This window comes from Pterocles gutturalis, unplaced genomic scaffold (genome assembly GCF_000699245.1).
Source record: "Pterocles gutturalis isolate BGI_N339 unplaced genomic scaffold, ASM69924v1 scaffold2093, whole genome shotgun sequence".
Taxonomy (NCBI): Eukaryota; Metazoa; Chordata; class Aves; order Pterocliformes; family Pteroclidae; genus Pterocles; species Pterocles gutturalis.
The window spans coordinates 39,965-54,397 of record NW_010117696.1 but is presented as its reverse complement, the minus strand read 5'-3'; the positions used below and the strand labels follow the sequence as shown (position 1 = coordinate 54,397).

The 14,433-nt window shown below is 45.2% G+C and overlaps 2 protein-coding genes across 2 annotated transcripts in view; both read left to right on the top strand.

Moving 5' to 3' along the window:
* Nucleotides 1-4,372: 4,372 nt before the first annotated feature.
* OGFR (opioid growth factor receptor) lies at nt 4,373-8,796 on the top strand (the record flags this gene model as incomplete). The annotated part of the gene is made up of 7 exons (XM_010075866.1): nt 4,373-4,435; nt 4,727-4,811; nt 5,196-5,274; nt 5,768-5,834; nt 6,107-6,255; nt 7,350-7,837; nt 7,919-8,796. Coding segments are annotated over 7 exons (1,809 nt in total), but the record flags the coding sequence as incomplete, so codon positions are not given.
* A 1,054-nt stretch (nt 8,797-9,850) lies between these two features.
* COL9A3 (collagen, type IX, alpha 3) overlaps nt 9,851-14,433 on the top strand; it is a 38,284-nt gene continuing 33,701 nt past the window's right edge. The window contains exons 1-3 of the mRNA XM_010075865.1: nt 9,851-9,898; nt 11,290-11,406; nt 14,040-14,108. Of these exons, the coding sequence (XP_010074167.1) occupies nt 9,851-9,898; nt 11,290-11,406; nt 14,040-14,108 (234 nt within the window). The remainder of the gene's footprint in view (nt 9,899-11,289; nt 11,407-14,039; nt 14,109-14,433) is intronic.

Sequence of the window (14,433 nt, the reverse complement as noted above, 5' to 3'; positions counted from 1 at the left end):
GGAGGGGCCGGGAGGTGTCCGGGAGCCGCAGCGGTACCGGGAGAGGTACCGGAGCCCTGGAGGCTGTCCTGTCGGTGCCTCCGGGCGCTTTCCCCGCTGTCCTGGTTCCCTGGAACAGATTAAAATCCTTGCGGGAAGCCAAAGGGTTCGGTGTCCTGGCAGCGATCGCCAGCATCTCGTTTTGCTCTCATCTTGAGGAAGCAAATCTTAAAAGAGAGGAGTCAGAAATGAGCTCTGGGGCTGGCAGAGGTGTGCGGGGACTTTATGACCCCATAAGTTCCGTTAGACTGCCAGGAGCTGGGGTTTAATATTTGTTTTCCCCCCCACCATTCCCTGTGATCTGAATCCTTTATCCCATAAATACAAGTTCTGGTTTCTGTGCGGCACCTGCCAGTTCACAGCATTCTGGTGGCTGCTGGATTTAACGCTGTTGACGTTGATATTCTTCAGTAACTCCTTGTTTTTAAAGTTTTTTGTTGGTATCCTCATCTTTGTATGGTGGCCTTTCATATGCTCTGTTGTGCCATCAATAAAAAGCCATCACGTAACATCTGCTCACTTTTAAAAATAAGCTGTAACTTTATTTCTTTTAGACTTTTTTTTTTTCCCCTAGGGAGCATACTTAGAGCAACTCAGAAAACAAAACAAAAAAAAACCCACTGATGTTTTAAAAAACAGCTCTAATTAATGAGGTAGTGCTGCAAAATGTCAACATATTTGTTGTTTAATACAACATTTGTTTTATTAAAATAACATTGATTGGAAATAAAAGGAGCTTGTTAGTCTTGCCTGAGGTTCCTGTCTTTAGCATCAATGTGTTTGACAGTGAGTGTCAGTCATTTCTTCTACAGCATTGCTTTGGCTGGTGCAAAACTGTGTCTCTCTCTTTTTCAGTATTTCCTGGGTCAGTCAAAACACACTGCAACTTAACTCCTCCCTTTTCGGGGAAATGGAAACTAATCCTTCGCTTGAGTTTCACTTCAGCGACTCATCTGTATTATTAGAATATAAATAGGTAGATAAAGCTTTCCAACTAATACACTTTTAAAAAGAGTTTAATATTAAACTTTATTTTTTTAAATACACATTAGGACATTAAAATAACCTCCCTTTAAAAAAAAATCTGTGCAACATAGTATTCCAAACACTCGTGATTTCCTCTAAAAACACCCACTCTATACAAAATCAAGTTTAAATAGAGCAGAGGGACATGCTGCTGCACATCTCTGCGCCTTCCTGGAGTTTCCTGCAGGGACTGTGGGCAGCCTTAGCTGTGCAGGTAGGTCTGCGGGGAAGGCACACAGGTATTTTAGGCAGAGTCGCTGTCATACTTCAGAGGCAGGGCTTCCTTTCAAGTGTTTTGCATTGTTTCAGGGCATACTGTCAATTTTCTTTTGTATATGGCTGGAGTTCTGGTTTTGTTCAGGAGTTTTAATGCCTCTAGAACATTTTTATTATTAATTTAGAATGTGTTTATTCTTCAGGTGGGTTTTTTTTTTCCTTAGAGCAACTTCTGGATTGTGACAACTGTAAAAGCAAGGACCAGTTTTTCACTCCAGCGAGTGTTTTCACGCTTTGCCTTCCAAGGGAGGACGTTGTCCTTGAGACTCAGGGCCACTGGGTTATTGTTCAGCATCTTTAAGGAGGAGTTCTTCCTTCAGTGATGAATGTGGGACTCTGACCAACAGTGCCTGGAAAAATGTTTGAAGGCAGTGAGAATGAATACAGAAATAAACAGGAAATCTTCTGCTCTCCATTTATGCATTTACAAGCTGCAGAAGGCATGAATCAGTATTCAGAACTAGTTCCTACTTCTGCTTATATTACACTAATTCTCATTCTTCTCCCCTCAGCCTAGATGGTATACTTTATGGCTGAAGCTGCTAATGTTTTTATTCAATACTGAGGTTAGAGTTTTTTATTATTATTTTCCCTATGCACTTTCAAAACCAACTTAAAATTCTGCTTTTATCTCTGCATTCCACTTGTGTCTCTGCAAATACTCCATATTCGGGGTCTGAAATTCCTGCAGGTGTATCTTCTCCCCTCTTTTGCATTTTGGTGCTTTTAGCTTCTGTGAGCAATCATTGAAAATCTCGAGGTTTGTGCTCATTTTAAAACCTCCACTGTAGCTCATGGGGTTCAGATTCTCAAAGCCGTGTTTTAATCACAAGCCCTGTAGTTCTGCCTTCTCCGAACTCTTCATCCACAAAAGGTTTCGATCGCTCTTCTAGGATTTTGTTGTCTCTTTCTTTGTGTTGCCCTCTCTGCTTTCCTCGTGCTCTTTGCACAGCGATGCACGTTCTGACCGATGCGGTGCAGGTTTGGAGGGAGAAACCCACTTGAACTGTCGGTGTTGGGAGAAATAAGGGGTTTGGTTTGTACATGCAAGTTTCAGTCTTGCAGTTTAGTTTGTTTTTCTAGCCTGGAAAGAAAGGGAAGTTTGGTTTTGTGTGGCTTAAGCAGAAGTTTATAGAAACCCAGGAACTTGGAGGGAGGGCTGACTTTTGCTCCCTTTGCTTCCCCATCTTGTCCTCTCTAACGCCTTTCTCCTGGGGGTGTTTTGTTTCTAGACAAGCCTTGCAGCACCGTGGCATCGCATCTGCCTCTACGCTTACTCTCCACAAACCAGTTCTGTTTCAAAATGGGAGCCAGTCTGCTGTTAGTCCGTCCCAGCTGACTGTGTTAAAGGATGTTCTTTTAGAACCCCAAGTGTAAAGAATATCTGGAAATTGATTGTTCTGTAACTGGGAACAAAATTTTCATTAATTCTACGTGTATCAGAATTTCATCCTTAGAGTTCAGAAGTTACAGTTAAAGCATCGAAGAATTTCAAAGTGCTGAATCCCAGTCTCTGCTTACATCTTGAACAGAAGAATAACATTGATCTCTTCTGGCTGAACGTATTTCTTCGTCTTGTATTCACAGCCACTTACTTTTTTCCCAGTGTTAGCTGTGTAGCAGAGCTTTTCACAGCTGCGTGCGTGCTGCAGTCTGGGTAGATTCCGGGGATGGACACCAGCGCTTGGATCCCTAATGCTGCGTGGGCCATGGGCTGTGGGAAGTTCTGCCGCCTGTTTTGGTCTGTGTTGTCATGGCTAAAATGGAAATGTGTTGCAATGTATTTTTTAAATGTAATTTTAAAAATTCTGCATAGAGGACTTCCCTCTATGGATAAAGGTTGGATCTCCCAAATGCTGTGCATGCTTCATAAATTTTAAGCATTAACAATCAACAATGGATGACCGTTACAAGAAGGTGTTACCAAATCTCATCTAGGTCTTGCCTTGATTAACAAACCAGTGGTCAGTGTCACTAGAAAGTGATTTTGGTTTTTTTTTTTTATTTATTATTTCTCTCTGTAGATTAGATTAAGAAGTATCAAATGAAGTTAAAAAAATAACTTGGGAGAGCATTTCCTTTTTCTTTCTGTCTGAATGCTCCATTGGGAATGAACCTGACACCCAGTTGCCGGGTGGATGGGGCACCACAGGTTTTTCTCTAGAGCAATTTGAATTATGAGTAAAATGAAGTGAATTCAGCTGTAACTAGGTCAATCTGTCACTTGGCAACTGATAGGGATCATGTGAGTGGCTGCTGTGGGTATTCTCATTTTGTGTATTTTTTTTTAATTTTATTGGTGAAGTTTGGTTTCAAAATGTTTCCAACTAAATGCCTTTTATTTGTAGGAGCCAAGATCAAATTCATCACCGCTGTCTCACAGGAGTTTTCAGGTAGGCTTGACATAAAGTTTGCTTTCTTGGAGAGATGAACAGTGATGATGATTTGAACAGAAGTCAAACAAACATCTGCTGTGACCACGTGGCTCTCTTATTGTCCACTGTCTAGATCAGCACGATGCCAAGTCAGCAAGGCTGCTCTTGAGATGAAGAAAACTTTTATTTTAATAATGTCTGCAGGAGATGAGAATCCTGAATTTAAGGGATATTTCTGCATCTTGAATTCTACAGTTTTAAATGTCTGATCTCTATATTGACCGGGGTATACAGTGACTCAGAGAGAGACTTGAGAGAGAGTTGTCTTGCTTTCCTTCTTGTTAGGGAAGAAAATTAATTTGACTATTTGGGATTTCCAGCTACTTCTGACCATTCTGTAGGAAAACCCAGCTGGGATGGAGGATAAAGCATGAAGACCTTGATTAATCAGACTAGAAAGAAAAAGAAATGTTTTAGTTAAAGCAGATGCTGTGAACTTCTCTTGGTCCAAGCAACTGCAGTAACAAACTGGCTGGTTTTTGGGGGGCTGGCAGTACAGAGCGGAGGGCACAGGAGAGCGACAGGCAGGGGATTTTTTTTTTTTTTTTTCAGGATAAAACTTTATTCTAGATCCCTGATGTGTGTCTCTTCTCTAGTTCTCAGGAGGGCGCAACTGGAATGCAGCGAAAGACTTGCAGAGATACAGACGACATTACCCGGTATGGGCGAAATGACGGTGCAGATACTCCTGTGGCTCTTCCTCAACACTTCCTAGATTTGAGAGGACCCTTTTGTCTTTACATCGACGGGCTCAGAACTGTTAAAGGATTCATTTGGGAGGGGGAAGGGATGATGGTGTGGGTGCATCAGAAACAAGCTGTTGCTTCCCAAAACGCGTTTTTTAGGATTTGTCTTGAAATGTTTAGGAAACATGAGGGAAAGCAAGGAGAAGTGATGAAGTGAATACTGCCTTTTAAAACCTTGCTGTTTGTTGATATCTTGATCTCCAGGGTTTGATAGAATCAGAAAATGAGGAGGAAGAAGAGATGTGGAACTTAAGCTTTTATAAAAATGAGATTTGTTTCTTGCCCCAGGGTGAGTACCTTGTGTGATGACTGTTTGATACAACTTGGCTGCAGCTGTTTTAATTGGTGAAAGAATCACTTGATCCATGTGGGACAATTATTTAAAAAAAAAAAAAAAAAAAAACAAAAACAAAACCCCAAACAAAAAAAAAAAAACACCAAGAATTTCTGTTTTAAAATGTCCTTGTTCCTGCTGTATGTTCCTCAATTTTCTGTTTGGTGGTAGAAAGCTACAGGTTTTTTTCTGGCTTACCAGGATGTTTGTCTAGTTAGAGAAGCTAATGCCTGTATGTGAACTCCTGGCTCTGGATAATGAGCCACCTTGGGCGACTGGTTAACTTTAATTGTTATTTGGTGTCATTCCTTCTTGCCTGATTTTTTTTTTCCTTTTCAGGTTTGCATATTGAAGATCTGCTTGAATCTTGGTGGGACAACTATGAAATTCTGGAAGAAAACCATTCTTACATACAGTGGTAAGCTGTCTGCATTACCATAGTGCTTCTCTTTAGCTGTGCCTCTTCTAAGAGTCCGTTGCATCCGTGCTCCTGCATTCAGCTTCCCAAAAGGCTCAGAATCACTCCTGAGTGAAACTTGCGTCTACTTTATTTTTATTAAGTTATATTGTTCTGGAAACAATGCAGGGGAAATCCTGAACACACGGGTTTCCAGTGCAGCGGTGGCAATAGATGTCAGTCCTCCTTGTTCGTACAGCGCACTGCAGAACAGAGCGTTAGGGCAGGGAGAGATCCAGATAAGCAAAGCGTGTTATCACTGATGCAGACACTGCTGTTGTGGGAGGGATGTGTCAGGCACATCGTAAACTCCTGCTATGTCCATGAGGTGAGCTCTTTAAGAGATGCCCATAGTATCACAATTGTTGGAATCTTTTTTTAGTTTTAACGAAATGAGTACCCTGGGTTGGATGTCATCTTTGCTCATCTGGGCTGAAAATTTCTTTCCCTTCAGGCTGTTCCCTTTACGCGAACGTGGGATGAACTGGCGTGCCAAACCACTCACCTGTCAAGAAATCCAGGTATTTAAAGCTTTTTTTTTTTGAGATCTGAAGGATGATAGGATTTTCCCTAAATGCCTTATTTTTGAAGTTGAGGTTTTTTAAAATTACTTCGTTGAGGCCGCAGAGTGAACGGAGCTCACTCAAGCCCTGTTGGGCATTGGTGTGTCTTCTGTCTGCCGGCAGCCGCAGCAGCAGATGAAACGCTTGGTGAGATAATCCAGGTGCCACTGCCACTGGTGCAGGTCATTAGGGAGTTCCACCTTGTTCTTACTGGTCCGTCTGGTTTTCAGGCCTTTAAGAAGTCCAAGGAAGTTATGCAAAGGTTTATACGTGCTTATCAGCTCATGCTGAGATTTTATGGGATCATTCTGATCAACGAGGAGACTGGGGAGCTGAAGAGAGCAGAGAACTGGGCTGAGCGATTTCAGAACTTGAACTGGTGAGTCTCTGCTTACGCTGCTGCTCATTTCCTACAGCCAGACACTTGGAGAAATAAAAAAGAGTCCAAGTCAAGAAAATCCTCAGCCCTTGAGGAGCGGAGGCTTTTGTTGATAAGAAGGTTAGCTAGATAAAGTGCTTTTAGTTTGGCTCAGCCTCTGACTGTGGGTCATCACACTCTGTCACTTTAATAAGTGACAAGTATAATAGTGAGCCAGCTGAGATTGGTTTTCTTTTGTATCTGGTACAGCTGTTAACAGCAGGCATTCTTCATGTTGGTCTCCTAAAGTATGAAATGTAGACTTGGAGATGTTATTTGCTCTAGCAGAGCTTGTGTTTAAAGACATATTTTAAGCTGGGATCACTGAAACATCTTCACAAGTAGCCAAATTCCCTTGTAGCATACTGTTAAACTACAAATAGGAGTGTTTCCATATGCTTCCCTGATTCTTGAATCCTTTGTCAAAAAGTGCTTGCAGATTGATGTTAATGTTTTTTATATTACTGCAGGTCTTATCATAGAGATAGTAATGACCCTTCATATTCTAGAACCCTTAATGAGATCAACAAGGGATCCTAAAGGGACTGGGTGGACTCACAAAAGAAAAAAAACCAACTTAAGACTGTCAAGTTAAAAAAAAAAAAAAAAACTACCAAAAAAATCCCTCTGTCAAGCTTAAATCCCAAGTCATGAATTTCTGGCAGCATCCTTCCATGCCTGTGTTCTTACACTTTTCTCCAGACTTACCCTGCAGGGTCGCTGCCAGGGACAGGGTGTTGGGCTGCATGGACCTGTGTGTCTGACCCAGTGGGGCGGCTGTTCTCTACTGGGGGGTGATGCAGAAAGCTACAACTTTTCCAGGCAGCTGAGATGATTAATCCAAGCAGTCCAAGAAGGGCTAGGAAGGTGCTGCTAAAGGCAGACAGCAGCAGTAGGTTCTTTAAAGCCCACCTGTACTCCCATGTGGATTGTCAAATAGCCTTTAACAAATCACAGTCAATATGCACAAAACATTCTGCAGGTACCCTGGGGGTTTGTTGGGACTTCAAGCTTGTAAGACACACTTAACAACTTCACTGGTCTGTTTATTTCAGGTACAGTCACAACAATTTGCGGATTACACGCATCCTGAAGTGCCTGGGGGAGATGGGATATGAACACTATCAAGTGCACTTGGTCAAGTTTTTCCTAACGGAAACTCTGGTGAAGGAGACGTTACCAAATGTCAAGAGAAGTGCCTTGGATTACTTCCTGTTCACCATCAGAAGCAAACAGAAGAGAAGAGAACTGGTCCACTATGCTTGGCAACACTTCAAACCTCGAGGCGGCTTCGTATGGGGACCACAGGACAAACTCTTGAAGTACAAACCCTGCTCTGCCACGTCGCAGCTGCACCAAAAGGCTGAAGATAAAGAGGAAACTCCTGGTACAAAATGTGATGGTTCTGTGGAAAAGGAGCAGAACCAGTCTGTAGAGGAGGAAGAGAAAGGTGGAGGTGCTGCAGACCTCCAGCCTAAAGTGAATGATGAAAATGTAAAAGAGAAGTTAAGTGACGGCGTTTCGAAGGGAGGGGACGGGGATGGCGTTTCAAAGGGAGGGGACGGGGATGGCGTTTCGAAGGGAGGGGACGGGGATGGCGTTTCGAAGGGAGGGGATGATGAAGAGGAGAAAGAGGTTTCATCTACCCATCAGGAGAAGGATGTAAACAGTGAGACTGAAGAAGCGCAGGGTACGGCAGAGAATGATTGCACAAAGGAGAGCAAGAAGAGAAAACTGGATGCAAATATGGCAGATGCTAAGAAGAGTGGACCATTGAAAAGCCCTACTGATATTGAAAACATTTCCCGTAATCTGGGAGAATGTGCAATTGATGCAGAAATCCCCTCGTCGGTTCCGCTCTTAAAACCAGAAGAGGACCAGGAAACATCAAAAGAAGACGATGCAAGCACCAAAGACTCAGCAGTGCCAGAGACTGCTGATGCAGCTGTAAAACGGAGGAAAGTTGATAAAAGAACATCGAGAAGCAAAACATACAACTTGGCCATAAACCTGAACATGGGGCACTCTGCCTCTAGCGCTAAGGTAAATTCATCCGCTGCAAACACTGAGGCTGAAAATGTCAGTGAGAAAAACGCAGCTGTGGAAATGCCAAGTGAGAAGGGTGGTGGGGATGTGAACGGTGGGGCTGTGAGACCCCCGGGTGGTTCCAGGCTCCCTGAGACTCGCTGGACTTCTCCAGTAAGTGATGGCTTGGAGTCAAGTGGAGATCAAGTGACAGCCAAGAGGGATCAGCACCACTGCAACAGCATGCCTCTGGGAGGTGAAAGGGAGGTAGAGGGGGTAGAACAGCGTAAAAAGGCAGAAAATGCAAGTGAGGAAGGGCAAGCAGAAGTCCCAGGCAAGAAGGAAGTTCCAGAGAGTCTTGAGCAGAGCACGGCATCCACTCGTCCTGAAGAAGACAGCGCTGAGGTTGCAACACCAAAACCTGAAAGCTCGGAGCCGGCAGCAGAACCTGGTGACATGCAGGTAGCAGCAGAGTGAGAGCACGGCAAGCACCCGAGCAAGCGGAGCTGGCACTGCCCGAACTGCCCGGAGCCAGCTTTAGGGCTTTGGATTGCAGAAGTACACGGAAGAACAAACTCCCTTTGGGCTGATCCAGGCTAGCCCCTGTCTGACTTTCACCCTTCCACCCTTTTTTAATCATCTGTAGTAACTCCACTGAGATCCAACCCTTAGTTACCCTGAAAACTCTTCATGGACAGGCTGTGTCCTGGTCCTTTTTTATCTGATGTTCTGGACTATCCTGGAGTAACAGGGATTTTTGCACTTTGCTTTGGTTCTGGTGTGTCCCTTAAAGGAAGAGGAAAACGAATCTGTTTCCTTGTTTGAACTAGTCGGGTATTTATTAAACACATGATTTCCAGTGTAAGACAGTATGAATTAATTTGCCAGGCCTTTCTATCACTATGTAACTTCTGTTTTTTGTTTGGAAAGGCTGTACCTTCCCAGGAGATTTATTCCTGGCAGAGGTGCTGTGTGGCTGCTTCCGAGGGCATAAATCATTATTTTTGTGGCATTTGCCCAAAAGAGATGAGTCTGTGCATTTCACATTGTGTAAGAGTGTAGTTGCCTCTCCTCCTCTATAGAAGGTAGGTTTGACTTTAAACTGGGATAACATGTATACTCAGAAGGTATCTCTGACCTTCATGTACAGATACTGTTCTCTAGGGTGCACAGTGCTGAGTAATTTGTTCTTTTATCCCCAGCAGAAGTTGCTTTGCAGTGCTGCTTAGAATTGAGAATATGACTTGTCTGCTAGTTTCGAAGAGGAAAAGCCTTCAGCCTTTGCATAAAGCTGTCTGGAGCTGCTCTTCCCTGGGTTTTTCCACCACCTTCAGAGCCTTGATAAGTCTTCCACAGATATTTATGTCCACTACTGGTTCAAAAGCCTTCCTTCCTCGATTGCCAAAATAGAACAAATACTTGTCATTGCATCTTTTCAGACTTTGCCATTAATCTGCAGTGGCCCCTGGGCTCTCTTTTCTGCAGGCACATTGCATGAAGTCAAACGTGTCAGGATTGACCCACTTGTACCATGAATGAGCAGCGCATCAGACAGCGGGAGCACGCGGGAGTGCAGCATGTCTGGAACCCCTGGGCTTTGTGGGGCAGTTCATTGAAACCGTAATTGGAGGGGGTACGCTTGTCTGGTTCATTTATTTACATCCCTCAAGAATTTACTTTCAGACCTTGCCAGCTATTTGCCTGCCTCCATGTTCCTGACCCCCCCTTAGTGATTCTGCCTGACTCACAAACTGTTCGAGGCTGAAAGAGCACTAAACAATTTGGCACTTTGACTCCTAGAGATGCACAACAGAGGATCTGTTCCGTGAAGCAGAGGAAACCATTTCCAACAGCCAGAAGGTCTGGGACGTGCTGTTTGCTCAGATTGTTTGTTCAGTTTGGGGGTTTTCTGGTGCTGTTTGGTTTGTGTAGGGGATGGCTAGAGGCTTGCCTGCCCTGACAGAGAGCAGATGCGGTTTCCTGTGCAATGGTAATGGTTTTCCTCTCTCTGCTACAGCTCTGAAGAAGCTTCGTCTTTCAAGGAATTGGGTTGGTGACTTGCTTTCCCAGACTGTAGGTCCTTATCCAGCACACCTCGTACGTGTGTGCGGGAATAAAAGTCAGCAAGCTTAACATCTGATGTTCGTGGTCACACACATTGCTGGAGAAATGCTTTAATGTTTTTAAAATACTTTTTCTTTTTTCTTATGGACAGAGTTAAATAGCCAGTAAGAATACACTTAACTACAGATATAAATACTTGAAGATGCCAAGTGAAAATTCTTTCATAAAAGATTGATAAGAAATTGTTAATTGTGGCTTTTGTACAGATTTATAGTAATTTTCTTATTTAATGAAGTTTTCATTGTGAATTTGTGCTCAGTTGGGGCATAGATCATAAATCTTGCTACGGTGATGTGTGGTTTGTTTTTGTGTGTTTATTGAGATATCACTGTGAGCCCTAGTCTGGAGTGCTCAAACCAACCCTTCCCTATCACGATCAGGTTTGGAGTTTTGGCTGTAGGTGTTTGCAGTGAGTTCACAGGATGTTGCCCACCTATTAAAGCATGACTTTAATGCATACCAGTTTCCACTAATTTTTTTTTCAGTCTTTGAGGGCAGGATGTGACCATACATCTGTCCACCACACCCACCCTGTAGCTATCTGCTATTGCTTGGGCACCTCCAGGAGCGGGTGGACGGGGCTGCCTGATGTTCCCAAGCAGAGGTCTGGGGGGCTCACCTTGAGATAAACCTGCTGCTTGCTCCACGTGGAGATGATGCTCAGTCTTCCTCCCCCTCAGCAAAATGCAGCCAGTGATTTGTCTGTTGGGAAAAGACACCCCCCAACATGCTTCTTGCTTAATGGTGTGCTCTGAAGTGTTCCAGTAGGACCGGTCCCCCTCCTGGTTGTGGGGTGGGCTGGAAGGTGAACCCTCCCAGGGCTCTTCTCTTGCTGTTCCCCCGCAGGCTCAGCGTGCAGCCGCCCTCCCAGCCCTGGCTTGCTACGAGCAATGTGTAGCCAAGAAATTTGGATCTCCTTTGCCTTCTCTCTCGCCATCAGTTGGCCTCGGTGCGAAGCAGGAGGTACAGGCTCGGTGCGAAGCAGATCGTGCGCCCGTGCTGCTCTCCCTCTGCGGGGCTGGTGGCTATTAAAGCATTCCATTCCTTTGAAGCCATCTAAAGCCATTACAGTCCCCAGCTGCCTGTTCCACAAAAGCTTGTAGGAACTTAGTAAATCTTTGAGCCCGTTATCGCTCGGGCAAGGTTGGTGGAACGTTGGCAGCTGGGGAGCTGGCCAGGCACACGCTGTGTGCTCGAATAAACCTCCTGCCCTAAGGATGCCAGCCTGAAACCTGGTATTTTCAGGTATTTTCATTTCTTAAGCTTTGTTTTTTGCACTTCTGCTCTCTTGCTACCCAAATGAGCTCTATCATTTCAGTCCTAATGAATCTTTCCTCTGTTCCTCTCTGCTTCCAAGCCCTGCTTTGGATGGAATCGATAAAGGGAAGCATGAAGCTGTTTGCAGGAGGTACATCTTTGTGAATGTATTGCTGTTTGCCATCACCTAGCTGGGAACTGTCATCCTGTTCCTTCCTTGCAAATATTTCCAAGGCAGTTCTTCCTTGGTTTTGTTTTTGTTTTTGTTTTTTTTGTTTGTTTGTTTTTGTGCCTCTGAGAATGTTTCTCCTTTTTTTCTTCCTCCTTTTATCTGTCAGTGATCATCTCTTCTCTGGTCAGGATTCATCACTGTCTCAGGAAATCAGCTGGCATTCTTTAAGTTTCCCTAAAAAAATTGAAAATAAAAAATAAATAAAAAAGCAAAACAAAACAAAAAACAACCAAGATGTGAATATACCGCCAGAGCTAATAAACCATCCTGCAGAGCAGTCAGTGCGTTTCTCTCTAGTGCATCTTGCACTCATTACAGGTATATTAAATTCTCCAGTGAAGTTAGGAAGCCTCAGGCACGGAGTAACTCTCGCTCTGTGTTGCTTTTTATCTGCCCAGCGCTGAGGCGGTGATGGGCTTTGAGAAATGGTCCAGGTGAGACCTAAGAACATCTTTGTACCTCCAGCTGGAGCAGCTGAGTTTTGCTCCTGGGGTCTGTCAGCAGGTCCAGCCCTTCCCTGGGCTCCCTGGCCATTCCCCGGGCTCCGTGCCTGGTTGTGGGACATGAATGAGAGCTTCTCCTCCCGACCAACTGCTGCTCCCCCTCCTCCTCCCACCTCCTTCCCCAACCTCCTCTCTCCTCCCAGCTCAGCCCCTCGTGCCTGTGCCCCCAGCTCAGCCCCTCCGGCTGGAGCCACCGGTTTATCTGGAGGCGAGGAGCCTCTCCCGTGTAAACTGAGACCCGGGAGGAGGAGGAGGGATCTGCTGGACCCTGGAGGAGAAGCCGTTTAGCTGCCCGGGAGGAAGGAGAGGCAGATCCTGGGCACCATGGCTGGGTTCTCTGCTCTTGGGCTTTTCTTCCTCTGTCAGCTGTTAGCCGCAGCATCAGCGCAGGTAAGAAGCCTCATTTATCTCTTATGCCCAAGAAAAAAAGTCTATAAGGGGAAAAAGATGATAGTGATCTGTGTGTGTGATAGCTGCAGGGTGAAATGTGGCAATAGGTTATGAGAGTCTAAAGTTCATTAAAAACGTGTGTGTTGCTTGTGCTGCTGTACAGAGTGTCCAGAAAGCACATCTGGGTTGTGCCTGTGTGGGGAGGCTTTCAGATCGTGTCCTGCTGCTTTGTGCTTTCTGTAAGAGTATTGTCTTCCCATTCAGGAGTGCAGTTGGGAGTGATAAAGCCTTGGGAAAGGGGAGACCTGTTGATAAGAGAGAGTTTTCTTTTACAGTAAATTAATAGGTTATGCCAATGAGACTGATCTGATCTGGGTCTTCATCTGAATCAGAATTTCTCCTTCCCTCAATCAGTTTTCAAATTTTACATTTATAGCATATTTAACCCTTGTTCACCTCAGACTTGAAATTATATTAAACTTCCCTGTATGTGTTAATATTGTTGCCTGGGGAAGGAACTCCTCGGTGAGGGAGGAATTTTTGCAGTCTGCCTTGGGAATTCAGAGCTGCCCTCGTCTGCTGCGAGCGGAGCTGCTTCTACAATGGAACCTTTGTTTGCTAAAGCTACTGCAAGTTGCTCTCCGGAGCCCTCTCCATACAGAAGTCATTTATGGGACCTTTCTTTCCTTCCCCCCACCTCAGACCTCCTCCAAAATCTCCAATTTTCAAACAGCATCCCACTCAGAGAGGAGGTTTTCCCTTTCTCCTTCTCTAACGGTGGCTGCCTGGCTCTTCCATCACCTGTCAGGCTGGGACTATGAATTCATTTTTAATGCCAAGTACGTGGCACCTATTTTCCGCGGGCTTTGCATTTCCTCCTCTGCCCAAGATGAAATGTGCCTGTAGGCAGGGAGAAACCCTTCCTACCAACCCTGTTTGCTGCCCAGCGACCAGCTCTGGTTCCCAGCGTAAGCCAGCAGTTAACCGAGCTGAGGATGTGCTGAGTCCAAAGGGTTTTCTGAAGAGCCGGGCACCAGTCCTGGGCTCCTGAGCCCACCCAGGATGCTGGGGACCTGAGGGATGGAGAATTAATGCAGGTTTAGGGTTGAGCTGTGGGACTTGGCCATTGCTTTCTGATTTAGCCCATGTGTTACTTCTGATGCAAAAAATAAACTCCTCTCTCTCTCTCTCTCTCTCTCTCCCAATTCTTTCAGAGAATAGGACCACAAGGCCCTCCTGGACCACCAGGACCCCCTGGACCATCTGGCAAGGACGGCATAGATGTGAGTGCCTGCGGCAGCGGGCAGGCGCAGCCCAGGGCGGGCGAGGGGGGAGCAGGGGCAGAGCAATGGAGCAGAGAAGCTGCTCTTGTTCTCCAGAGCCCCTCGGGCCATCCTGCAGAGGTGGATGGACCTGGAGAACCACCTGCTCTCAAGAGACCTCTTTCTGCAAGGGTCAGAACAGTGAATGGAGGTGCTGGGTGGGCTCAGCATCAATCCCCTGTCTCAGGAGAGAGTTTGGGGCAGAGCTAGGGACTTGTGACCCTCCTTGGAAAGCAGAATATTTCTCTTTTGGTGTCTAGGGAGGAGGGGGAACACAATATGGGTG